Below are 27,198 nucleotides of genomic sequence, written 5' to 3' on the forward strand. Positions count from 1 at the left end.
GCAGTATCAGCGATGCCACAACCTTTCCGGAGCGCATAAACAACTTCCAAGAGCGGGAGGACGCGAGTCAATCTTTTTTTTTTTTTTTTTTTTTTTTTTTTTTCCGGGAGCTGTTAACTCTGAAACCTAAAGACGGAGCAACCCGGGGCTACAACCCCACCACCCTCGGCGGGGCGGGGCGCGGGAGGGCGGGGCGGGGGCGGGGTACCCCGCCCCCGCCCCGCCCTCCCGCGCCCCGCCCCCCTCGCGCAGATGGTGCCGGGGCGGCCAATGGGAGCGCAGCCCGTCAGCTGACCGCCGGCGCCTTACCCAGGTGCGCGCCGGCGGCGGCGGCTCAGAGCGGGCGGCGGGTCAGCGGCACCGCATCCCCCCCCGCCGCTCCGCCTTTCCTCGGAAGGCAGGAATTTCAGGATTCTTCCGGAATTCCGGACCCCCGTCTTAAGGAGCCGCCTCCGCTCCCGCAGTCCTGCGCGCGGTGGGAAGCCGCGGATGTTCCGCCCGCCGCGCAGCCCCGGGGGAGAACCGCGGGTGGGCGGGCAGCCATCCCCGGTGGCCGGTAAGTGCGTCCTTACCGGGAGGGAGACGGGAATGCGGGAGGCGGGACACGGGCGGGGGATCCCCGGGGGGGGGTCCGGTCCGGCCCGAACGGGGCCGCGCGGGTGGAAAGTTTGCGGTACCGGCCGCTCCCCCCGCCTCGCCCCGGGTCCCGGCCGGCAAAGTTCCAGCGGGCAACACGCTCTCCCCGTGCGATCGGCGATTTCGTGCCGCCCCCGGCGCCGGGGACCGATTTTAACGCCTGGGGGCGATGGGAAAGGGGGGGGGAAATGCGGTGTTTCGGCGGAGCAGCGGGGGCTGCAGCCTCGCCCTCCTCCCCGCCGGGCGCTCCGCTTCCCCCGGGTTAGTTTTGCTGTTAATCGCCGCTTTTTTTTTTTTTTTATAGTGTGTGTTTTCTTTTTTTTTTTGTGTGTGTGTTTTCCTTTTTTTTTTTTTTATTTTGTTTGGGGGGGTGTGTGTGTGTTTTGGTGGGTTTTTTTTGTTTTGTTTTTTTTTGTTTTTTTTGTTTTTTTTTTTTTGCAAGACCGCCTGGCCCGTTTTCCCGGACCTCGTACCTGGGGCCCCGGGGGGGGGGTGTGGGTCGGGTACCGGGGGGGTGTAGCGGAGCCGGGGCCGGCTGTGCGGCAGGGCTGCCAGCGTCCCCGACCTCCCATTTGCATGCAAATGGGGAGTGTATCCTGGCAGATGTCTTGCCTCATCCATTCAGGCGGAGGAATTTGAAAAGACAAGGAGTCTTCTAGGGTAACAATAGCCCTTCAGAAAAATGGCATAAAGGCGCAGTGTGAGCGGGGGGCTGCCCGGTCCCGGCGGCCCCGCCACCTTCCTCCCGGGGCCAAATTCATTGTCGGCGGCGGGGGGCGGGGGGGCGATGCTGGCGGAGCGACCGCTTCGCACCTGGGCGAACCCGCCGGCCTCGGCCCTCGGGAAGGCGGCGTGGGGCGGGCAGGGCGGCCGGCTCCCCTCGGCACCGGGAGGTTTGGGGTTTTGGGGGGGGGTTTGGGGGGAAGTCGGTTGCCGAAAATGATCCGCGGGGCAGGCGGAGGGGCGGCCGGGCTGGCCTCCCCTTTGTTGGGGGCTGTAAAGGGGCTATTGAGGGCCGGGGGGGGGGGGGGGTCGCCCCCCATCTCCACCCCCGCCAGCCCCTCGGAGAGACACGGAGAGAGCGCGGGGTGCGGCGGGCTCTGCCTCACCGGGAGAAACCCCCCAGATGTTGGCCTGGGGTTTTCCGTCTTTCCCCGAGTTATTTAGGGTTGGGTTCGGTGCGGGTTTTCCCGCTAAGGCGATGGGAAGGCAAAGTCACAGAATCCAGCTCGAAGTGGAAAATAACGTTGTCCAAAGGCGAGAGATGAGGCGCAGGATGCTCCTGGGTTTGTCCCGGAGCTGCGCGGTAGTTCCCGGGTAACGAATCTCCTCAATAAAAAACTAGTTTGTGAGCTCTGCAGCCTCTTCCTTGCAGACTTACAGGATCCCTATAAAATGCCGAACGCGACTCCAAACCTCTTACGGGGAAGATTTTAGCAGTACGCGACGCGATCTCACACACGCTCCAAATGACCAAAGTCACCTACTGCATCGGTCCCGACCGTTGCCTGAAGGGTCCTACCAGAGTATGTCCAGAAGTCTGGCAAGGTGGAATTTAAATTAATTTAAAAGGCAGAGAGAGAGAGAGGGAAAAAAACCAGTGCACGAAGCTGCCCAGATGACAAAGTGGCTCGGAGTGCAGGATTTGGGATGTCCGACGGGACTGGGGGCGCTGGCACACCCCCTCGGCCCCCGCAAACCGGCGGTGCCCCCACAGCCCCCCGTCCCACCGCGCTGTGGCAGCCTGTCGTACCACGGCCCCGAGAGTGACACCCCGGCTTTCCGAGAGCTGAGGTTTTAACTTTTGTCTCGACAGTTGGAAAGTTATCCGAATAAAATTTTATTGAGTCCCTGTAAAATGACGTATCCTAGTAGGTATTCTGGACTTCAGTGGAGCAGTTACTGTGATGACTATAACGTGTTTTCCATTTACCTAGAACAGACGTGAATACTACTACTGATCATTGAAGGAAATACGTTTTTGTATCAAGTCGCAGAGACTATAAAAGGATAAAAACTTTTCAATGTTAACCGTCAAAAGACCTTTTTTTATGGACAGGAATAATGCTAAGCGCATCCAGACTTATGCTGCAAAAAGAAACTTCTGTTCAGTCTGATTTACCAGGGCTCAGACAACTGTGTAGGCACGGATCCAGCCTGGAGGCTGGGAAGCCCTGGTTTAAAACCAGTCATACGTGCATCTGATTCCGACTCGCGGAGAAAATGCGATCGCTTAAATAAGCACTAGTTAAAAGCTTTCATCGTCGTATCGTAAACAAACAGCGAGTACCCCTCGGTATTTGAAGAAATACCGATTGCCGCCAGGATGCGCGGCGCGGTGGCGGAGGAGGCAGCCCACGCGGAGGGAATGCTGCAGCCTTTTGTTTTACTTCGATACAGTATCGTGGCACTGCAGAAGCCAGGGAAAACTTTTGCTAATCGGCCTGCTGTATTCCTGCTGCATCCGTCTGTCAGCAGGCTGCTGCTGCCAAGGCAGGCGCCAGCTAGCAGCTCTTGATTATTTTTTTTTGTAGGGACACTTAAAGCACCTTGGATGAATCATAACCCCAGTCAAGTATTACTGGTACTGCAGCTTGCATAGTTTAATATTTACTGAAAAGGTAATTTATTTCCATTATTGCGTCTATGGATTTTTGTTGTTGTTGTTAGGGATGATATAAACTCCAAGTTCATTTAAACAATAATTTTCGGGTTTTGTTTTTGGTTTGTTTTTTTTATTATTTCTTGTATGGATTGTTTTGAAGCTTTTATTTCTGTTTCTGATATTGATGAGTGGGAAAAAAAAAAAAAAGGTTCCTTCACTTTGGCAGCTGGATTAGAGCTCTATGCCACATTATTTCTGCCTCTTTTGGAACTGCTGCTTCCCCAGGCAAACGCCTTGGAGCATGCCTGATCCCAGGTCGGGCTTTGTGTCGGGCTCAGTCTAGGATCAGGCATCAGAAAAAGACAAAACCAAAGAAAAGAAGTTAAGTACGTTTATAGGAGAGTAGTGGTTGTTAACAGCATTTTTTTTTTTTTTCAACCAGCAAAGTAGCAAGATGCTGAGAATGTTTACTGAAGAGCCAAACCTTTTCAGAAATAGAGACCGTTTTCTTTTACTGCACACTTTGTAACTACGGAGGTGACTGTTCTTTGAAGCCCTGATTAATATAAATGAGTTGTAATTTTCTGACCAAGCCATCCTAGTTCACATATATTATTCCATTGGCAGACATGTGGTCTCCACAGCTGTCCCCTCATTTGTGTATGAAATGGAAACACTGGTGGCATTTGTAGGTTACCATAGTTACACGAACAATACACGTGTGAGGCTTCATCCTGCCAAGCTCCAGATTTTTTCCTGGCAGACATTTTGTAGACACAGGACTGAAGAAAACCTATGTAAAGTTTTTTGGAAGCACATAAATCCATTTCCCCTCCTATGTTTATATAATGCTCATTGACAGGGAACCTGCATTTCAGCCTCACGACAGCCGATTTTTGCATCTTCTCCCAGTTGGAATGCCATCACGGGAGATGCACGATGCTCCCAGGAATCGCAAATTCCAGGCTCCAGTCAAGAGCAGTTAAGTAATTAGCAGGATCAGGCCCTTAAACGCTATGGCAAACACAAACCACATCTTTCTTAAAAATAACTTGCAGCACAGCGAGGTCTACGCAAACCAGAACTTTTGAGTTGAAACAGTTTTTCTCCCGGTTGCGTTACGCGGGTTGGCAATGCCTGTTGGGTTCCTGGGGGAGCGGGGGCGGGAAGGTGCCAGCCCCCCACCATGCCTGCTCCGTCAGAGCCTCTGCGGAAATCCAAGAAAGCACACCGAAAAATATTCCCATGCTCCGTTTTGTCTCTACAATTAACATGTACCCGCTATGGGAAGAAAGATGGGCGAAAGTAAAGAAAATCACAGAGCTGGCTTAGAAACTGATTTTGCTGGTATGTCATAAAACTAGTAAATAATGGTGTTTCTCTAAGATTCGCAGTGCTTAAATCTGCAAAGAGAAATCAAAGGACTACTTGATAAGAAACAGTCTACTGAGGGATGTGCTTGAGTTAGTAAATGATTTTTCCAGTCCCATTCTTTTCCTGTAGCTGAGTAATTAAAGTCCTCCACTAATGGACTGCATAAGGTCAGGTGCCTCCATGCAGGTTTAAGAGGTACCCAGACTGAAGTTCTTCTAAACCACATCCTCTTACTCATTGCCGCTTAAAGCCCTGCGACTTCATTCGGATTTTGTTTTGTTATTTAGATGTTGTCTTTCACTTTTCTACATACGGCACTGAAGGAAAATACTGGATTGGCCTATTTTGTATTGGCCTAATTCTCCTCCTGTTGAAGACAGCAGAAGTCTTTGGCATCAGTGGGAAGAGAATTAGTCTCTTGCTCTTAAATTCTACCGCAAAATGTTGTCATAACTTCACCTGCTAATTCGCAAGATCTTAATTTGGTGATACAAGCCAGCATCTTCTTGACTTTCCAGCTGGCTGAATTATCAAAAGAACGGGACCTAGTTTTTACCCAGAGCACAGTTTCTAAAGATCAAGTATTTGAGATGGAGTAGATACCTATTGCTTTTTTTCTGCTCTTTTTAACTTAAAGAGCGACAGGGCAAAGCAATTGTAAGTAACGGTCTTGATATATTTAACAGGATGCTGTATTGAGAATGCACAGAAGTTATAAAAGTGCCATAGAGAAACAGCTCTTTCCCTTATTTTATTGGGTACAGTGGTCTTGCTGCATAATTCTCTCTCCCAAGGTGCTGCCCTTTAGTCCTCTGTGGCAACACAGGACAGTATTTTCCCCGGCCGCTTCACAAACCGAAGCGGTCCGTTGAACACTGGAAGCAAGGATTACTTACGGGTTTTATTTAGAAATTCGCGAGATTGTCAGCATCTCATTCCCAGGTATTTAATTTAACAAACTGGCAATTCCAGCAATTGGTGCATCTGTCAGCTTTGATTAGAGCAGAGTCCCAACCGCTTTTGGAAGCCGAGCCCCCCCTCAAGGTATTTGGCAGGGTTTGCCTCTCGCCGGTTCCTCCGGCATTGGCGAACGCCGGGGCGGCAGCGCTCGCCTCCGCGGGGACCCGTGCGGCTGCTCCCTCCCAATTCTCGTGTGGGAAGGGGGCAAAACTCCAGGCAGGCGTCGGGGTGGGTGACGCCTTTCATGCCGCGATGCTCCAGGAGCAGGGCTAGAGCAGGAGCTACCCACCAGCTTGTTTCTCCACCGCTGCGGGTGGGAGCCGTCACCGCCCCGTCCCGCTGGCAGCCTGAGCTCCGGCTGGACGGTGCCGGCCCCGTTTCCCTGGGGACCACCGGCCGGGAGGTCCCAAAGGGTCCTCAGACCTGGCCGGGCACGTTCTACTCCCGAGAGCAGCATTGTCAGCCGGGAATCACTTGCTTCATCTCGAAAGAGTTGCTTTGGTAGACAGGCAGGAGGTCTGAAAGTCAAGCGCAGGGCTCAAAAATGGTATAGCTGGCACTGGGAGAGACGAGACTTTTGTCTGGTATCTCCATTTGACGTTCCTTGTGCATGTCTTGAATGCTGCCTTCCAGAAATACCAAGCTCTGGTTTCATCTACGCAGTACCAAAGCCGTTATAAGGCTACAGCTGAGACCAAACCCAGATTCCCCTGTGTTCAGTAAGTACCTTTCAAAACTGGAGAAACTCCACCGCTGACAGTGCAGTTAAGCCAGATCTCCATCTCTGTAACTGCTGTCTTTGTCCCTTTCACTGGAGTATTTCACCGGAGGTCGCTAGTCCTTATTTTATCAGAGTCGGGTTGTAAAGATACTATTAATGGTTTGGAGAAGACTAAGGGCTGTTTCAGTTCGTGGGAGACGTTCCCTGGGTTTCTCCTCCGTACTGGAGTCTGATATATCATATACTCCTCAACGCCTCATTTTATTTGATTTATAACTACTTTTGTATAGTCAACGTAACTTGAGTCATCAAGCAAAATGCAATCTTTGGAGTCTGTCTTTATGTAAAAACTGGATTCACGCTGAACTCCTCGCTAACCCCCAACTGCAGCAGCACGACGAGCCCTGCACAGGGAAGCTCCGCTTCCAGGACGTGCACCCCAGTGCCAGCTCGGCTCCCGTGTTTGCGTATGGTCCGAAAGACTTGGTCCACTTGGAGCAAGCCCAGGTTTTCTGCAGTTTTCAGGGGTTGGTCAGCAACATGGTGAAGAATCAGACTAAGTAACTTCTAAGAAACACATGGAAGTTACTCGGAGAGAATTATTGAGCTTGTCCAAAACTTGGTAGAATAGGATTTTGTGGTTTTTATAAAATATCAATCAAAGCTTGGATTGCCTTTTTGTAATTTGAAAATGTTTACCATTGATATAATGAATCCTACGTTTTCTGTTATTTCACGCATCATGCGATTTATTTGATTAAGCAAGTCCAAAAATACCTAGTAAATGCATACCTCACTAATGTGCTGCATATAATTACGAGGATGCAGATGAGCTACTGATTGGCCTTGCTAAATTTATAAATTACAAATGATCCATCACTCTTAACAGAAATGGAGTAAATATTGATAGTTACGGAGATCCACCACTCACAACAGGCATTGCAGCGACTTGTAAATGCATTGCAAAAATAACTTATTTTACCCATAGATGAACAACCAGTTAAGTGAACCAATTGCAAAAAGAAAAGTTTTTAAATAGCTGCTTGAAAACAGGTCTTTAAATGGTTTCATCATAGTATAAGGCACCAAGTAAAACCAGAGTAAGCGTTCTTTATAAATTCATTGACAAATGTTTTCCTTTATCTTTCTGCCCCCTTGAAGAGAAACAAGTCTAGTATATACAAATTAAACATTACCGGGCCTGAATGAATCACCTTAATTGGGTAAAGACTTTATCTATAAAGCATCAGTAACTTAAAATTTTGAGACAAGTAACTCCTCCTATGTTTTCTGCAAAAGGCAGCAATTTTAGTACCTCTATATTTTCCAAGCACTTATGAAATAAACCCATCTGTGGAAAAACTGCTGACTTTGCCATGACAAGACTGAGGATTACAACTAAAGGAACAATTTATAGGTCTATTCTTAAACATACAAATACATTAAATATGCCTTATTTTCTCTCTCTCTCTCTCTCTCTTCATCTAATGAACTTCTCAAAGCAAGATTATGATCTGTTTTCTGCCTGAAACAAAGTTAGTCTCAAAATGTAGGTGATCCTTGAGATAAAGGAAAATAGCTAAATATAGGCTGTTAACATTTTCGCCATTCTCAGCTGAATGAGCCTTCCTTTCCTGATGACATGGCAGATGACCTGCTCTACGTTCCAAGCGATACTACTTATTTGGGATGAAATAATGATGGAAAACATATACTCCATAAAGCATGTATTTTCTCATTACAGTGTAATGGTACGTTGGGTTATCGGTTGTGAATGGAAGAAGGAGCTCTTCAGAAAAAAGAAAGCACTTCACATAGAAGCCCATTCAAAAGTGCGGAAAGCCTTGTGAAAAGGGGGAGAGGAGAGTCATGTAATACAGCTAGCTAACTGGAGGGAAAATAACTTTTTTCTTAGATCAGAGTAAAGCCTTAGTTCCGAGTAGTACCGAAACCAAATCTGTGGCCACTTAATGGAATTACCTCTATCACATCTCGACTTGGTTGAGTTCCAAGTCTTTGTCCTGGTGCTAACAGCCTTTATATTAGATCTCAGCACCTCCCATGATAAATCCATTTATTTTGTTATTGGTATGTTCACAGTCTTGAGTGAACACTAAGGTGTCTCCATATCAGTCAAGTCAATATATGGTTTTATTAACATTTATATGTAAATATAGCTCAAAAGCACGAGAATTTGATCTTGCAAGCATATAACTGCTAGGAAAAAAAAATCAATAAAAGTCTATTTTATTTTAATGGCTGAAGTCTGTGGAAGCATGCTACATGTATAAACTGCATAGATGTAGGCTAACAGTAAAATACAGTTTAATACTTAATCACTAATAATTGAAAATTAAACACACTACAGCCACAGGAAATGGAATTATCAAAGCAGAGTGTAACAAGGACCAGAAGAAGAACTCTCTCTCTTCTTGCTTGAAGATAAAACAATTGAAACTATAGATGGCTGGCTTATTACATATACATATGCACACGTGTGCATACAATTTTTTAATAACAAGTCTTATGCATTTCTTATAGCCAGGACTATTATATTGATTTTATAAATACATACTGAGATGCTGACTCATTTCAGTTTTTATTTATTGGCTACCATTTCTAGCACAGGCTTTCTTGGCATTCTTTATGGTAGTAACAACTACTTCCACGCCGGGGTCTTTCCCAACTGTGGGGGATCCTGAATGACTCATAAAACTGGAGTTTGATCTAGAACTGTGTAGGAAGCAAAATAATCACACTGCCAGAAAGCCAGTCAGCAAAAAGAGAGGAAGAGGATTTTCTGTTGCTTCGTGAAAATCCTGTGGAGTTCTGGCATCCATATTTCTCGTGGCTAAAAATGTTTCTCGTGTGCTCCTTTTTCATTATTATTAACACTTCACTTCCACTAACCAAGCTGCCTTGGCTCTCAGCGCAGTCAAAAACCAAAAAGGAAATTCTGCTCCAAAATCCAACCCAATCTCCTAATACCCTTGTTCCTCTTTTAGAGCTATTTCTCTTTCTTTGAATTTTTATTTGAACTGTACTGATCTTGATAGACAGTAAGAAGCAGAGATTACCCAAGCTGTTCTAGTATGAAATACTCATGAGGTAGGTGCCCCCATGGTAAAAAAATGTTCAGATCCTTCCATGTGGTTCTGAGATCCCAAGCGTGCCAAGACTGAATTCCATTTCTATCCTTTAAATATGATTAGAAGACAAAGCAGTATTGCTGTAGTCTTGGTCCTCTCTCATTCTTCAGCCAGCAGATACACTAAATGCAAAAAATAGTTGGAACAGGTCTTCCAAAATTAGTTATGCTCCGTAAAATTTAGACACTGTATAAGCTAAAACCATTTAGGTTTAAATTCTCCTCGCATTTAAAATATACAGAAGGCTATGAATGCATTACAGCGTGTACAGGTGGAAATGAAGCAATTTCCCCAGCGGTTTGTCCTCCATCAACTGCAGGTAGTTGTCCTGAATTTCAGTGGAGAAGGGAAGAGCTGCAAGGAAGGGGTCTCATGAAACTGGCTTTTAACCTAGCAGTGGAAGTTATTTGGCTGGCTGTTAGGAAAGCTGATCTAGTCAAATAATTTTATCTGGTAATTCCATGGAATGAGGATGACCGCAGACATGATTCTTCTCCATTGAATGGAATAAAAGCTTTACTACTGCCTTCGCACTGAACAGGGGCAGACTCTGTGTAGCAGGACATGAAAACTAGAGTCACGGGCAATAAAAGAACCGCCCATATCGTCCCAAGATTAATCTATTTTATGAAAGTAAACGTAGTAAGAAAGTAGATATTAAGTTGGGTTTCTAATGTAAGAATGTTACTACTGTACAAATTTGTCTTGCCTTTCAGGTTTTCAAGGCTTTTAAATGGTTTTATGAGTTTTTTCTTTCCTAAAGAAAAAACAAACAGACTATATAATTTGACAACCCACTGTTTGGAAAGCACTTATTATTCCTGATGTTTCTAATATCACTTGTTAATGGTAATTTGCAAGAGATTTTCAAACCGATGACAGAAGCTGGGTTGCAATTCCATGGTTGATTTGATGGGTCATCAATATACAGTAGCTGTACTCTGCATGCTATCTACCCCCTTGTACTTGAGATCAGCGTATGAATGAAAATAATTTTTCTCCTGCAAATTTACTTCAGTATTTTAATGAAAAACATTGTATCAGATGCAAGTCTTAAGAATAAACCCCAATAAATTACAAATTTCAAAGATTTAATATGCTCTTTCTGCAGTGCAGGCATTATGAATAGGATGCTCTTTGCATTTCTTCTGTGGAGATAAGACTAGTATTTTTCAAAAGAACACAGATAAAGCATGCTAAGGTTGTCTTGAAATACAGCAAATCGCCTTCTCACCAGCGCTTTCCCTAAAATTAAACACTGACTTTATTTTGATGGAATGTGTGTACAGACAAGAAGAAAAAGTAGGCATTATTTGCAGGGAAAAAACCCCCAAACCTTAAATATTATAAATCCCTGAGGATGTGTTTTGAAGCTTTTTGCCATTATTACATGTTGTATAGGTCCTTGTTTTTGTCTTTGCTTTTAATAACAAGCTCCCATTTTCAGATTTTGGTATGCTCTTTCAACTGACTCACATTATTTTCAGCTTGACTTTTCTGTATTTTACACAATTCAGGCTTGTAAATAGCTTATTTCCTGATGACATTGGAGACTTAAAAAACCTCAGTATAAAAGGCTTGCTATCAGGCATGATTCCTCAGTATTTTTCTAAACAGACAGGATTGCACTTGTAAATTTGATTCCTGGGAAAGGACTGCATTCCGTAGGTTAGCTGTAAATACCCTGGTTATTAAACTCAAAGACCAAGTCCAGCCTCTTTCTCTAGGCTGTACAAGGTCACTGATGCTCTTGACTGGAGCAAGCCCCGATTTTAATAATGCAGCATTTTAGACCAGGTTTTGTGTTGTGCTTACTTGTGCGATTTAGTGGCTGCACGTACATATTCAATGCGTGGCAGTACGTCAACGCCTCTCTTTCCCCTAAAGCGCTCTCAAAGGTTATCGTTCACCTGCAGTATGGCACCGAGAGCTCAGGTTTTCTCTGTAGAAAAAGGGTGGATACAGAACTGCAAAGGCCCTCCTGAAGCTCAAAGCCAGGCAAGTCACTTTTTACCTCCCTTTCCTTAAACTTGTCCAACTGTCTTCGCCTGACCGTAATGAACTCAACCTTGAGCTCGTTACGGGCCAGTTGGTCTCCAGCATCGCTTCCCGCGGAAGCAGCGCTGCAGGCTGGATCTCCACCAGACCAGCCAAGCCAACCTCTTGGAGTGTCCCCTGTCTAAACAGGCTCTTCCCTTCCCTGACTCTGGAGTAACCCTTCGGACTGATCTCAGCCTGAATTCAGTTTTCACGATCGCTGTGTTCTAGCTGAACCTTCACCAGTTCCTGCGCCTCGGCACTAAGACTCGGTCACCGCAGCACGCGCCAGATCCCGGGGCACGGGTGCCGCGCTGCCTAACGTGCGTTTTCCTAATGACCCACCTGAATCCAGGATGCAGCAGCCCAGGACAAGTTTTCCCGACCTGACTGATGACAGAGGGTGTTTGTGTGGCAGTAGTTTCACAAACGATGATGATGGGGAAACAAGAAAGCTGCACGAGTCATTAGCAGAACATTAGCACAACAGACAATTTTCCGAAAGACTAGCTACATTACTTAGGCTCAATATATGAAAATGTTTCTGTGGAGAGATGGGTAGGTACTGTGGATCAGTGTGTGCTTCTGGCTCACAGCAAGTGCAGAATAAATTGCTTGTCTTAGCCCGAGGTAATTTTCTTCATGTATCTGATCCCTCAAACTTTTACCTAGGCACATTTAGTACATATGGCTGCCAACCAAAATCTGTGCTGATGCTACTTGCAATATGAAAGAAATTTTGCAAGAACAAACCACTTAACTGTGGAGAGAGCAGACTCTCTGTGGTAGTATCACTGTTCCAAAACTGACATCCAAATATCCATGTGCGAACTACATTGTTTCTTTTTTCAGCAATTTTTAATAGTGACCATTAATACAGTTGTCAAGGAAGTGACAACACTTTGTCTTCTTATTACCAAGAAAAAATGTTTAATATCGATTTTTTTCTAGTTGGCAAGTTAACTATGAACACTTTTAATGAACAGTTCATTTCGCGATTGTCCCTTCATATTCTCCTCGGACCGCATTGTGGACTTAAATGTACTTTTTCTTCGGATCACCTGAACCAGACAAACGCTTCACAGCCATCAGCAAGGCTACGGCTGCCAGCGCGCACCTCCTTCCACCCCACAGGAAAGGTGAAATGAAGGATCTTCTGCTCCATAACCAAATACCCACCATTATGATTTCTTGGGCCAAACACATTCTCAACATTAAACAGTTTGCACAACCTAGCCACAAGGGGAAGCCTTACACAAACCTCTCCTCTGCATTTCCAGGATGGGAGACGCAGGAAGGATGCTCCCATTTTCTGCCCACAGGAAACATGAACAAGCCAACATCCCAGAGAGCCGCTGTGGGTTTGCTTGCTGACAGAAATGTGGTTTCTTAATGCACTGGGTACTGAGAAGTGCTATGGAAAATGCATTTATTTAGCCCCTAGTAAAATAACTCCCTCCATACCTCTCCCATAAAATTAACCATTATTTCTGTTGATATCAAGTTAACAGCTGTTATGACTGTTGTAGTGGTTTGGTACACTAGGAAATAGGAATTTAATAAATGAGAGGGAGGGCAGAGAATGCTAAAAGCTATCCTTTACAAGCTCAGTATCTCCTGAAAGAAGGTATAATACCTACTTACTGTTCAGAGGAAGTTTCCCCACCCAGTATTTTAAAAAGAAGTTCTTAACACAGAATTAAAAGAAGTGCCATCAATCACATGACCCATATTAAATACCATTTTCAGAAAATAAAAAAAAAAAAAAAAAAAAAAAAGATTTTGTGATATGACTTAGTCCTAGGGGAGGTTTTGAGGACTGATATTCTCCCTTAATCCAAAAAGCCCAGAGCCACTGCTCTGCTCCTGTTCTGGAACCAGTGTTTCTTTAAGAAACATTCCCTGGCCTTCAAAAGCCAAAATCTTCTGAACTGATCCCCTGACTTGTCTCACACTTGGACAGCACTCGGCTACCAGGGACATACTGTATTAGTTTTATAGTAAAAAAAAATAACTTATTACAAAAAGGATCTCGCTGGGCAAAATGCTGAGATGTCTAGCAGGAAAGGCGCATACACTAACACTCAAATTCTTCTCAATGCAATCTCACTGATTCTAGCGAGACTTGGGAACTTTCCCAGGAGCCACCCTCGGTTTATCCATATGGGCTTGGTGATTACTCATTGGTGGCTATTTGGCACCGCATACTGCCACAGATTTTGTTTTTCAAAACCTGGTTGTCCTTCAGCTTATCCACAAAAAAAACCAACCCCAAAACAAACCCTCCCCCCCCTGCAAAAAACCCTACATACGTATCTTGTCCAGTTTTTATTTGGAAAGATGTGATTGTAATTCCAGATAGGACTTCAGAACCTGAGAAGAGTCTTAAGATTTCAAAAACAGTCTTCCAGCAAAAATCATCATGTTATTTTATTCCTTTGGACACTAAATGTCACAGAGGTTTCTGGGACCAGCCCTGCCACCACCGCGATGACTGGAACGCTGAGACATCCAGGGGCAAAGGGACGGCTGTCGGTGACCGCTCAGAGAGCCGAGATGGTCAAGCGTATCATATATAGATATAAACGGCAGAACAAAAGCAGCCATTGCCGTTTAGTGATACAAAAAACCCCAGTGCACTCCTTCACCGATAATGGCTGCCTCTAGTTTTTATCAGAGCGACGGATGGGGTTTTATAGCATAAGCAGCAGCTAAAGCAAAAGTCCATGACTTGGCTTTTCCCTCATGCTGTGGCCTCTGGGCTGCCATTCACATAAGCACAGCACTAAAATGGACTGGGGCATGTGGAGCCGATCAGAATTTACTTTTTGATTACACTGGATTTTCATTTATAGCTTCATCCAAGCTGCCCTGGGCTGGGGAGACTGGAGACAGTAATGTGCAGGTCATTGCTAAAGAACATTTTCCAGTTAAAGAAAATTAAATCTATTTGCAGTAGAAAATAGCTAGAGAAGAGAAGAGAAAGTGTCACTAGTAACTTGTAAAATCATATGTCTACAATGATCATAAACCCAGAACTCTATTCAATAAAACCAGAAATGCCTTCTTACCAAGGATGAACAATAAATGTAATGTGCAAGTAAGAGGATATAAATATTCAACAAAGGAAGGATCGAATTCCAATTTTTTTCAAAATCTAGATGTGCTCCGACATATTTTAAAAGAAGCTTTGAAGTCTTTTTCGGGCAGTTTCATTTTTAAAGTATTACATGATTCGTCTGACTACATCAGAACTAAATCAGTACTAAACCATCATTGGGGCCCTCAGCTTTGTAAGGTATGGATTTCTTTCTCTTCATCTACTTAGAAAAAAGTTACAGGAGGGACTCCGAGGGCATGACCGTTTGGTGCAGTACTGCCTCTTGTAGTGGCATCTGGTTTGGTGCAGGCTGTTGCCCCCCGTCGTGCCGCTTCCCTGTGCTGCCTCGGCCGGGGCCGGGACATCTCCCTCCGCAAGGGAACATCCCACCGGTGATGCTCAGAGCACCCCGGTACCTGTCTGAAATTGTTACTGGATGGAACCACTGCCTGCATTATTAACTGGCAAATACTGTAATTCGAAAAAACGGGAATTGAATCAATTAAACTTCGGATGTCATCAATATTCCCAGAACCGTCTACTTCGGGACAGCTACAAATGTATTGTTATTGAGAGAAGCATCCATTAAAGTCAGCATAACTCAGTTTATGCCAGCTTCCTCATCACTCTTTGTTAATATATTCCTTACTATTACGGTGCCATTAGGATTTATTTTTTTTTAATATGGTTAATGTCTTGTTCAATTCTTCCATCGGTTCGAAGTTATTTGAGAAGGAATGTTTGTACTACATCTGGTTTCTCCCCCTCCAGCAGAGTCTTCTCAGCTACCAGAGAGAAAATCTAACTCAACAGGGTCAAATGCTTTCTGGCCAACATTCCTGTTTCCCTTCCTCCAACAGAACCACAGAACAAGTAACAGCATGCCAAAATAAAAATGCAATTTGGTGTGTTCTACTTAGAGCATTTTATCATAATCTGAAATAAAATACTGTGATTTCATTATTTAATATGCTGATCGGATTTTGAAGTAAAAGCATTGTATAAATGGCATTCCTGTCACCACAGGCCCTAGTCTGGTCATGTAGATGACTATTTTAAAACTATTTTTAAAAGCTGTATTTAGTTTTATTATTGTTGTGGTTTAACCCCAGTCAGCAATTAAGCACCACGCAGCCACTCGCTCACTTCCCCCCCCAGTGGGATAGGGGAGAGAATCGGGAAACGAAGTAAAACTCATGGGTTGAGATAAGAACAGTTTAATAGAACAGAAAGGAAGAAACTAATAATGATAATAGTAACAATAATAAAATGACAATAATAATAATAAAAGGGCTGGAATATACAAGTGATGCACAACCCAATTGCTCACCACATGCCGACAGATGCCCAGTTATTTCCTGAGCGGCGCCCAGCCCCGCTCCCCCCAGTTTATATACTGGGCATGACGTCACACGGTCTGGAATACCCCTTTGGCCAGTTTGGGTCAGGTGCCCTGGCTGTGTCCCCTCCCAACTTCTTGTGCCCCTCCAGCCTTCTCGCTGGCTGGGCAGGAGAACCTGAAAAATCCTTGACTTGGTATAAACGCTACTTAGCAACAACTGAACACATAAGCGTGAAATCAACATTCTTCTCATAGTGAACCCAAGACATAGCACTGTACCAGCTACTAGGAAGACAATTAACTCTACCCCAGCTGAAACCAGGACAATTATTTTACATAGCAATATCTTTTATGGGCTTTGGCTAGGTTGAGGCTTCACTACGTTCTAATTGAAAAAGATGCTATTTCCTGCTTTCTGCTATTACATTTTATCATTGTTAGGTACTCTGTCTCAGATATAGCACAACTTGATTATTTTAGTTACATAAAAAGACAAAACTGTTGTTTGAGAAGTTTCAACTGCAAGCATTAGAGCATGAGATTTACAGCATCGCCTCAAATTTCAAGAGGTCTGCTCTTTAAATCCTTATTCAGATTTGTCACGTGCCTGGCTCGCATATGCTTTGTATTTAATTCAAAGCTTGCTGAACACATGCACTAACCTGTTTAACCTTCAGTGTGAAATACTGTAAAGGTGTACTTTTATCTGCCAATATCGATATGCACAACGAGCCAAGAAAAATATAGCTAGGCATGTGGAATCACCACCACAAGCACGCAGCATCACCATCACCGAAGCAACATGCTTCTGAACTGACAGACAGGCAGCTGTCGTATTTAACAGCACAGGCCCCAAATTGCACATTTCTACACATATACATACAGAAACGCTCAAAACTGTAGCCATGCTTTTTACAGCAGCAGTGATAGGTTTGCAGATAACAAACTGCTTCCCAGAGCTTACTTCTTCAATAAAGTGAGAATGAGAAAGATTTTACTCAGGGCTTAGATTTTCCTTGAATGTGTGTTTAAAGACCCACAACACAACAGATTTTCCGAGGTACATTGGACACTGTTCGGTTACTTTAAACATACTCTTCCACGAATAACTTCAGGCTAAAAAGATATAAATTGTGTGGTTTACACAGTAATTTGGAATTGTGGTAAACAATTCACATATGATGCACAATGCAGCACGAACAGCTAAAATAAGGACAGTACATTCATTTAATCAAATTTACTGTTATTGTTTGGTGCTTAGCTGGATTAAATCTAAGCTGTTATCTGGAACTGATTTGATTAACTCAGATGAATTTTGGCAAAGTTTGTGTGCGTTTAGCTTGAAACTTATAAACCGACATCTTCCTGAGCCTTAATTGCACACACCTGAAATCCAAGCCTCGGGGACAGCTCTGGCACCCTGACTCCCATCAGGATTGTGAACACTCGTCTGAGACCTAGCTGCACTTGGAAGCATATCCTCGATCTTTAGCATTTCTCGAGCCATTGAAACAAATATTGCAGAGTAAAACTGAAAGGTACCCAAAAGTTTTATTTTCAGATGACTGCATACATTGTTACAGTCACTCGCTTGGGAACTATCAGAGAGTTTTCTCATGTCTATCCCAAGTAGAAGAGGGTTCCAAACCCTACAGAACTTAACTATACCAGATCAGGATTTTCCCGAGAGATATGGCTGTTAAGCAATGATTGTTTTCAGATATTTTTCTTTAAAGGATGCAGAAATTAAATACTGTATGAACTGCATATGAGATGAGCATGACATATACCCTAATCTGTTTTCAGGGACATCTTCAGACACTGATTTGCAGAAGATTGTGGAACGCAGAGGAGCAGCTGAGAGTCCTCAGACCATTTCTTGTCTTCTCTAAACTCAGAAATTCGCCTTTCACCTTCTGGATGTGCAAGCCTTTCACCATAAACTTTAAGCTTTACATTTTCTGCCTGATAACAAATCACCCTCTCAATCTGTTGTTATTTTAAGGGGCTGGGGAGCTGAACTCAATAGCTGACCAGCATGGCGAAGGTTAGAGTTGTTTTAACTGTTTGCCAGTTGGTGCTAGAATTGCTACTGACTTCTTTAACCGAGTCTTCCATGCAGAGTAACGAATGTCCACAGCTTTGTGTATGTGAAATCAGGCCATGGTTTACACCACAGTCGACGTACAGGGAAGCCACGACAGTTGACTGCAATGACCTTCGATTAACAAAAATCCCCAGCAATCTTTCTAGTGACACTCAAGTCCTTCTGTTACAAAGCAACAACATTGCAAAGACCACAGATGAACTCCAACAGCTGTTTAATTTAACAGAATTGGATTTTTCACAAAATAACTTCACAAGTATCAAAGATGTGGGGCTCTCAAATCTCACTCAACTTACTACTTTGCACCTGGAGGAAAACCAGATAACGGAGATGACCGACTACTGCTTGCAAGACCTTTGCAATCTTCAGGAGCTATATATAAATCACAACCAGATCAGCAGCATTTCTGCAAATGCATTCTCCGGCCTGAAGAATCTTTTGAGATTACACCTCAACTCCAACAAATTAAAGGTTATTGACAGCCGTTGGTTTGATTCTACTCCTAACTTAGAGATTCTCATGATTGGAGAAAATCCAGTGATTGGAATACTAGATATGAATTTCAAACCACTCTCAAATTTAAGGAGTCTAGTTTTGGCAGGTATGTATCTCACAGACATTCCTGGCAATGCCTTGGTAGGCTTGGATAGTCTTGAAAGTCTTTCCTTCTATGACAACAAATTGGTAAAAGTTCCTCAGCTTGCACTTGAGAAAGTTCCAAATTTAAAATTCCTGGATCTCAACAAAAATCCGATTCATAAAATTCAGGAGGGTGATTTTAAAAACATGCTCAGATTGAAAGAGCTTGGAATCAATAATATGGGAGAACTCGTTTCGGTTGACAGGTACGCGCTGGACAACCTACCTGAACTTACAAAGCTTGAAGCCACCAACAATCCAAAGCTGTCTTACATACACCGTTTGGCGTTTCGCAACGTTCCTGCCCTGGAGAGCTTGATGCTGAACAACAATGCCTTGAATGCAGTCTACCAAAAGACGGTGGAATCCCTTCCAAACCTGCGTGAGATCAGTATCCACAGTAACCCGCTCAGGTGCGACTGTGTCATTCACTGGATCAACTCAAACAAAACCAATATCCGTTTCATGGAACCTCTATCCATGTTTTGCGCTATGCCTCCAGAATACAGAGGACAGCAGGTGAAGGAAGTGTTAATACAGGATTCAAGCGAACAATGCCTTCCGATGATCTCTCATGAGACCTTCCCAAATCACTTAAACTTGGACATTGGCATGACAGTGTTTTTAGACTGTCGGGCTATGGCAGAACCCGAGCCAGAAATTTACTGGGTCACTCCTCTCGGCAATAAAGTAACTGTTGAAAGTCTCTCTGACAAATACAAGCTGAGTAGTGAAGGCACCTTGGAAATCTCTAACATCCAGGTTGAAGACTCTGGGAGATACACCTGTGTTGCCCAAAACATAGAGGGGGCTGACACAAGGGTCGCTACTATCCGGGTGAACGGAACGCTTTTGGATGGTACCCAGGTTCTGAAAATCTACGTTAAGCAAGCCGAATCGCATTCGATCTTAGTTTCTTGGAAAGTTAATTCCAACGTCATGACTTCCAATTTAAAATGGTCATCGGCCACTATGAAGATTGACAACCCTCACATTACGTACACTGCTAGGGTCCCCGTTGATGTACACGAATATAACCTCACGCATTTACAACCATCGACAGATTATGAAGTGTGTCTAACTGTGTCAAATATCCATCAGCAAACTCAGAAGTCTTGCGTTAACGTTACAACAAAAAATGCAGCTTTTGCGCTAGATATTTCAGACCAAGAAACCAGCACTGCCCTCGCAGCAGTAATGGGATCCATGTTTGCTGTCATTAGCCTCGCCTCCATTTCTGTTTATATTGCAAAAAGATTTAAGAGAAAAAACTACCACCACTCATTGAAAAAATATATGCAAAAGACCTCTTCAATCCCACTGAATGAGCTCTACCCTCCACTTATTAATCTCTGGGAAGGTGACAGTGAAAAAGACAAGGATGGTTCTGCAGAGACCAAGCCAACCCAAGTCGACACATCCAGAAGCTATTACATGTGGTAACTCAGAGGATATTTTGCTTCTGGTAGTAAGGAGCACAAAGACTTTTTTGCTTTATTCTGCAAAAACGAGAAGTTGAAGACTTTTGTATTTTTGACTTTGCTAGTTTGTGGCAGAGCGGTGAGGACAGGTGGATATTTCAGAATTTTTTAGTATAGCGTATCGCAATTGTTTGACACAAATGGCAGCTTCACCTAGCTTCCAATTCTTTTTTTTTTTTTTTTTCCCTTCCTTTTTTTAGTTATTTGTGCTAAACTTAATGCTGTTCTAACTACAGTGCTGAATAAAATTAATGAGAGGCTGGGGTTACCCTGTGATTCACAAGTAGCACAACCCCATTCTTCTGAAGCCATCAGTAGAGTACAGTATCTTGCAAAGCTAACATACGGTTTTGAAACTGCATTGAACTAGGTTTGTAACACTGGTCTAAGGACTCGTACACTGAGAAAAGGAGACCTTGAATGATGTTAGTTGACTGTACTGTAATGTTGTATCAACTGATTTGAATGTTTTTGACTTTGAACAATGAGTTTTCTTGTTTTCTTTTTATTTTTGTAGTAGTTGAAAAGGCTTAGGTAAAGCTAACAGGCAATAGAAATATGTACATCCAATTTTTTAATGTAACAGACTAAATGTTAATTGTTCTCTTATTCTTTTTATTATATTTAGTAGACACTTTTGAAGAATACTAGAGTTTTGTTGTGTTTAAATCACCAACACATGGTGTTTAATGAAGGCAGAGCTATAATAAATTTAGTTTTGTTCTGATTTTTTTATTTTAGAAGTCACAATAATGTATTGGGTTTAGATGTCACTAGTTTGACTGGTGATCATGTTTTGACATAAAATATATCCAAAATGTTGTATAAAAATATTGTGGGTTTTTTCTTGATGGAATTACGTTTCAACAAAGTTCCAAATTTTTTTTGTGTATGCATTTATTTTAATAGCAGTGTTTTCTCTGCACTAGATGCAAAATATTGAAAATAATTTAATCAGAAAAATGTATTGGTATGGCTTTTGGACTGTAAGTCACATGCAGAATCAAAACTGTTTGGCATAAGGTACACAGCAAAAATAATTCACAGAGTATGTAACAAAACATTTTCCTTTTTGTACAATTTTCTGTTTATATTCTGAGCTAAGATATAAATGAAGCTGACATTTAGCTGTCATTACGATCAGTTAGGACACAAAACAACAACTCAGTGCTACCAAACTGAAATAAAACAGTTGAATCCTGGCATATACTTTAAAAAAGATAAAGTGAATTGGATTAATGTTCTTTCAAAAGCAGAAATTAAGATAGCTAAAACTAACAAGAAAGTAATAAGTTTGGGTCCAGTACTGAACTGTATTTTTTACAGGCTTAAAATTAACCGGTACTCTAAGTATTTTACTGAATTAATATGGTAAAAGTGCAAAACCTCAGAAAGCAGTGGTGTTTCTATGTGTGCACTGGGTATAATATAAATGCATAATTTACAGTTGAACCTACAGAAGCTTTGTACGTTGTCTTTTCTGAATCCATGGAAGTTCTCCGCAGGGACTGCAGACAAGTCACAGGCGGGGTGGGTTTCTGGTCAAGTACGTGGTTACGCTTATACTAGATGCCTAATCAGCAAGCACAGAATTTTCTACACTTTATGACCACTATCAACGTGCAACTTTTTAAATGTTTTTACATACCAAATACGTTCTTGGTAAGTAAAAGTTAATTGTTAAAATAATGGATGTGCCTGGGTTTTGGGGTTGTTTGAAGTTTTTTAACTCACTAGCTTCTCAAATATATCAAAGACCCCCCCAAAATTTACAGATAGCTTCAAACTTCTTTTTCCTCTTCAGCCAACTGTCTAAAAGTGAAAAAGTTATCAACATAGTTTCACTAATAAGCTGCTTTGGTGCAAAAACTTCAGTACGTCTCTTGGATATATGCCTTGTTGATCTTGCATTTCAACATAAAGCTGAGTGAAGCTATTAATTATGCATTTAAATCAAGTACTTATGCTGCTATATACAATCTTTTATATGTTCCTGAGATCTCATACATTTTTAATCATGTGACAGTTAGACGTTGGGATTAGGCAAATGTCTTTTGATCATGGAGAAGTAACATGGTGGAAGCATTTATTTGTCACCTTCTCCCGTATTTGTTTTTAATGTTAATGGAAAATTTCTTCTTGCCTTCTTCTCCAGAAGAGCTTCAGAGCAATAATTATCATCCTGTCTATATGCTATTCTAACCTTAAAACTGCCTCTATTATTATAGCAGGCATGGTGAATTAAAACTGAGTTCTCTTGCAGTGAAGATTCACTCTACTTTTTCCAGAGAAGAGGACACCGAGGACAAGGTTGACAGCAAAATTATGGCTTCCATCTTGTATGACATCATAAAATTGTCCTTAGAAAATAACTAATTGAACAGGTGTCAGAAGGTGCAGAGCAAGCCCCCTTCTCCATCCCCATCTCCTCAGCTTCCTGCAGCACTCGTACGGCTGTCCCGTGAATACTCGGTAACGAAGATCACGCAAAGCCCACCGGTCTCTGCTGCTGGAGACAGACCCCACCGAGAACTTCGCTCTGCCCGTGTGGCTGGATTTGTTTTCGCCCGGCTATCTTCTGCGGTCTGGGCAGTTTCAGAAACACAGTGACTGGCAAAAAGGAAGGTGGCAGGGACACGTGGCCACGGAGGAGGACAAAGCAGCGCTCGGCCGTTTGATCAGCAATCGCCAACAGCAGCTGGGCGGTACGGGAAGGAAAGCCGTGTTTAACATGTTCCTTTCCACTGGGGAAATAACGGGCCTTTTGTTCCCTGCAGACCTATTTGGCAGGTTTATGTCATTTGTTATCGTTTTAGAGCAATGCTGTTGAAGAACAGCGGGAGAAAATGGCTTTGTGACAGCCGTACACTTCTCCAGGACGTGCTGATCTGCAGTATTTCAGGGCAGCTGATGCTGCTGGGACTCCAGGAGAGAGAGATGCAGGTTACCCGGGAACAGCTGAGCAGCAAGAAGCACCTAATTAATGCAGTATATTCTGCACACACAGCCACCAGTCATAAGTATTTTCAGCCTTGTAATCTGACCCCTTAGAATTCTGAGGAGATCCCCTGGAAATTTAAGATTTTGTAATAAAAGAAAAAAAGTGGGTAAAGGGATTAAGCACTTGTGGCATGTAATCTTAGTGAATAACCTTCAACCTTGTGCCACCAATTTTGTGCTTGCAGTTTATTGTGAGCAAAAATAAAAATACTCTGCCTAATTGCCTTCAAAATGTATTTGCATCCACTATTCACTGAAGATAAAAAACCACCCCCAGTTTGTTCAGAATCAGAGACTGAGACTGGCCACTTTAAAAACAGGATGGGAAAAAACATTGTTATCTTTCATTTGACTAACAGTTTAGAAATGCTGTGTAAGAACAGATATTTCATACCCAACTAAACTTCTGCAGCGTTACTTCCACTTGGTTGCCCAATAATAAAATATTTCAGTCCCCTGAAGAGTAAATAGCTCACTCGAGTGTGGTTTGCAGTATTCCAGCTAAATCCACTTTTCATTTCCTCATCTAAATCATAATATGCTATTGGACCGAGAGAGGATATTTTCACCCACGAACCAACTCATACTGGACGTGGTCTTGGAATAAAGTGCACAAATACACCGATACTTTCATAGAGCTACGATCTGCCCTCCAGCCCTGCCTCGTGCGCATGTTCTCATTTAGCTGCCAACAGTTTGGACCACCGGTTTCAGAAACGGCTTAAAACTGGAAAGAGGTCAGCTAATCTTGAGGTCCACCGAGAAGTGCATAAACTTGCCCTATTACCACTGACAAGCTGGGGTGTAAGTGATAAAATGAGCATCTTTTGGAGTTCAAATCTGGCAACTCCTTTTGCTTTGTGCCGGCAAGCTTGAAAACAAGACGGAGGACAAACCACCGCAATAAAATTCCCAAAATTAAGTGGGATAAGCAGCTGGGGGCTACTTCTGCAACATCTCCACCACAGCCAATGCACCCGTTATGGGAACAGGACAATTCACTTGGGGCCTATCTCCATCTCTTTCTAATCATCTCGCCATCCTGCAAAGCATCGCGATGGACGCGTGCACCACGGGCGACTCGTGGTGGAGAAGCACACAGGCATATGGGACGGGTGCCAGAGGAGCCGTTTCCCAATCCGCCCAACACACGAGGAGTAGCTGTTCGTTACACTGTGATCCCGCGCCACGACCCACCGCTGCAATGAATGCCATGAAATTCTGCTGCAACTGAAATTTGCCTTCTCGCACTCACCGTGCCGACAGCACAACCGCTGCAGCCCCAGCGCCCACAGCAACGGAAACCCCGAGGCCGAAGGGCAAGGTGAATGTGCTACCATTGAACTTCTTTCTTCAGGAAAACCCAGAGTGCCTGAGCTGGAGATATCAAACGCTGTTACACACAGCCCTTGTTAAAATACCGGCACTGTGTCCCTGCAAAAAAAAAAAAAGATACTACCACTACCAAAACCCCTAGATAACATTTCTTTGCAGTGTCATACAGAAGAGAATGTTTTGTGTTTCAGCTGAACTGTCAACCTTTTAATCTTCTCCTCTTCTGCTCTTTCCAACTATTGCTATTTTTTACATTTGAGAACTTTTATCCACCCCCTCCCATACGTTTGCTCTGCAGCCAGCTTCTCCCTGGTCTCCTCCTGCCCCGTGCCCTTCTGCCATTCAAGGGCAAATCCTTTACAGCCTTGGTCATCATGAGATCTCAAGAGATTACACGAAAGGACTTTTAATTTGTACTTAACTTTGCAGTTACCTGTTTTCTCCGCCAACCTTCTCCCCTTCACCTAATTCTTACCCTGTTTTTCTTTCAGCCGTTTCCCCTTGGAGACCTCAATTGCTGTTGCCTGTCAGTAAGAGTCAGATCAAGGATGCGATTCCAGCAGGCAGCGTTTCGGCGCTGCCCTGCCGCCTCCCCATTTACTGCTAATGCACAGAACTTTCGCTTCCACTTAGCAAACCCCCGAAATGTCTTCCCATGTCTCTCTGCTCCAGTTCTCTACCCGCCCTTATTCGTGAGCACATTATGACCCTCTGTTATGTTTTCTACTGGTATGAAAGCAACAAAAGACTAAGTTTTTCTTTTTAGTAAGGTAAAGGAGATTTACCATAAAATTTGTACTATTGTATATTTATGTCAAGTAGACCAAAGGAATGCTGAATCATAATAAAAGCGTCGTAACAGTTTTTGAAATACATGAAAATAAATACTTTGGAAAACTGGAATTGGTCATTAAGTAAAATTTTCAAAAGCAACTAAATGACTTAAGAGCTTACATTTAATTAACTTCAGTGGTACGTTAGGTTCAAAATAAGGTAAATGAGAATTTTCTCGAGTGCGTCTGGAAGTACTAACTTTCCTTAAATTCTGAGCAGCTGTGAAACATTTTCTGTGGAATTTTATAACATGGATTTTTTTTCAAAAATCACGTCAAACCATAATTTTGATATCAGTTATGGGCGTGGGGGGATGAGATTGAAATCCTGTCATCCTCAGTGGAGTTACTGATTTGCAGTGATCTAAAGAAGGTCTACATCTTCAAAAACTGCAGTTCCAGGTTTCTGCTCACAACTAGAGCAAAAGTTCTTGGCAGGTTTTTTAAACAGTAGCTTTTCCTACTGCAGCCTACTCTGCTGGACTTGATTCCAAGCAGGAATTAATGTATCAGAAAAGAGCGGGGTGGGAAACAAAGGAGATCGATCACCGGAGTATTGCCTACTTTCAGTTTTGAACAAGACCATTTAATGCGAACAACCCCAAAGACTGCCGTGTGTTTAAGGACTGTGCAACCTAATAATGTAGGTCATTTACAAACCCATTGCTCTAAAAAATGAACAAGAGAAAGTGTTCATGACTAATTTTTTTGGTTTCAGGTATGAAATTACCCTTTTATCCTTCATACTCCATTTGAAGAGTTCTCTATAATAATAAAAAAAAAGGATCCTACATCCTATACTCAATTACATGTTTGTCTTTCGCTGCAAATCAAAGCACACCCAGGGAATACAGATGTACAGCCAGCTGCTGCAGCCTGGAATGAATGCTTTCAGCGAGACTAGGAAGGAAAAAACCCAACACACACGTTTGAAGTTTAAATGGCGACACATCATTCACGTGGCTACATACTGAGGCTGCCATGGCACGCACCTCAGGAAGTCACAGTCCTTAACCAGTAACAAATTATGGATGTATGTTACCCTTTTTCTAAAAAATAAACACGTTGTCACCTATTTCTGTCAAAAGGTACAGCAGTTTTTGTTGGGGTGGCTCTTGGAGATCCGTGCTCTGCCCAGATGCCAAATACTCTGGGAACTGCTAAAAATCACAGCGGGTTAAAATTAAGCAGTCGTGCAAAGCAGCGCCTCAACTCTGAGCGCTGCCATGGGAGGAAAGAGATCTTGCTCCTAACAGAGCAACACGAACATCCTCAGCTTTTGCCTTTGTTGTCGTCGTATCACCGAAACAGAAGACTTACCCAATTTCCCCTGAATTTGATCAGGAGCACACTAATACAGCCAGACAGTCCCCTGGGAGTAGGGCTGGATGCAGCCAGGCTGCTACCAGCGAAGGCTGCACAGCATCGCTCTCCACACACGCCACGATGTCGAGTGGGGCCGGGGGCAGTTCTGCCCACCGATGTCCTTGGTACGGCATCGCCACGGCCTTCACTAACCTGGATGTACCTGCTGCATCCATGTGCCAGCACAGTCCTGGGCTGACGTTTTCCAGAGGACAAGCGCTCCCTCCCCACGCTGGGGAGCTCCAGTTCGCTTCAGGAGTCAACCGCTCAGTATTTTGTTCTCCTTGCTGCTCCGCAGAGCTCTCCAGGGCCTCGTTTGCGGCACGCCGTCCCTCCGGGAGGTTGGTGCTCTTCAGTGTACACTATTAAAACACTCTGCAAACATGCAACTGAATTCAGCTTCAAAATATTACTGCAGGGAAAAGAGGACTATATAAGTAGATTAAGGCCAAGGGGTTTGGGTCCCTAATTTCATTTCTCTGGATGCTGAGTTTTCCAGAGTATTTCATGTTCA

General features: G+C 43.5%; 1 protein-coding gene across 1 annotated transcript; it reads left to right on the top strand.

Annotated features, from left to right (window-relative positions):
- Positions 1 to 468: 468 nt before the first annotated feature.
- On the top strand, positions 469 to 26,349 carry LRRN1 (leucine rich repeat neuronal 1). Its single transcript, XM_049827172.1, has 2 exons — positions 469 to 556; positions 17,731 to 26,349. Exon 2 carries the CDS (start codon positions 17,963 to 17,965, stop codon positions 20,111 to 20,113), a length of 2,151 nt encoding a protein of 716 aa, XP_049683129.1. The 5' UTR covers positions 469 to 556; positions 17,731 to 17,962; the 3' UTR covers positions 20,114 to 26,349.
- Positions 26,350 to 27,198: the final 849 nt, after the last annotated feature.

Source organism: Accipiter gentilis, chromosome 23 (genome assembly GCF_929443795.1).
Source record: "Accipiter gentilis chromosome 23, bAccGen1.1, whole genome shotgun sequence".
NCBI classification, from domain to species: Eukaryota; Metazoa; Chordata; class Aves; order Accipitriformes; family Accipitridae; genus Astur; species Astur gentilis.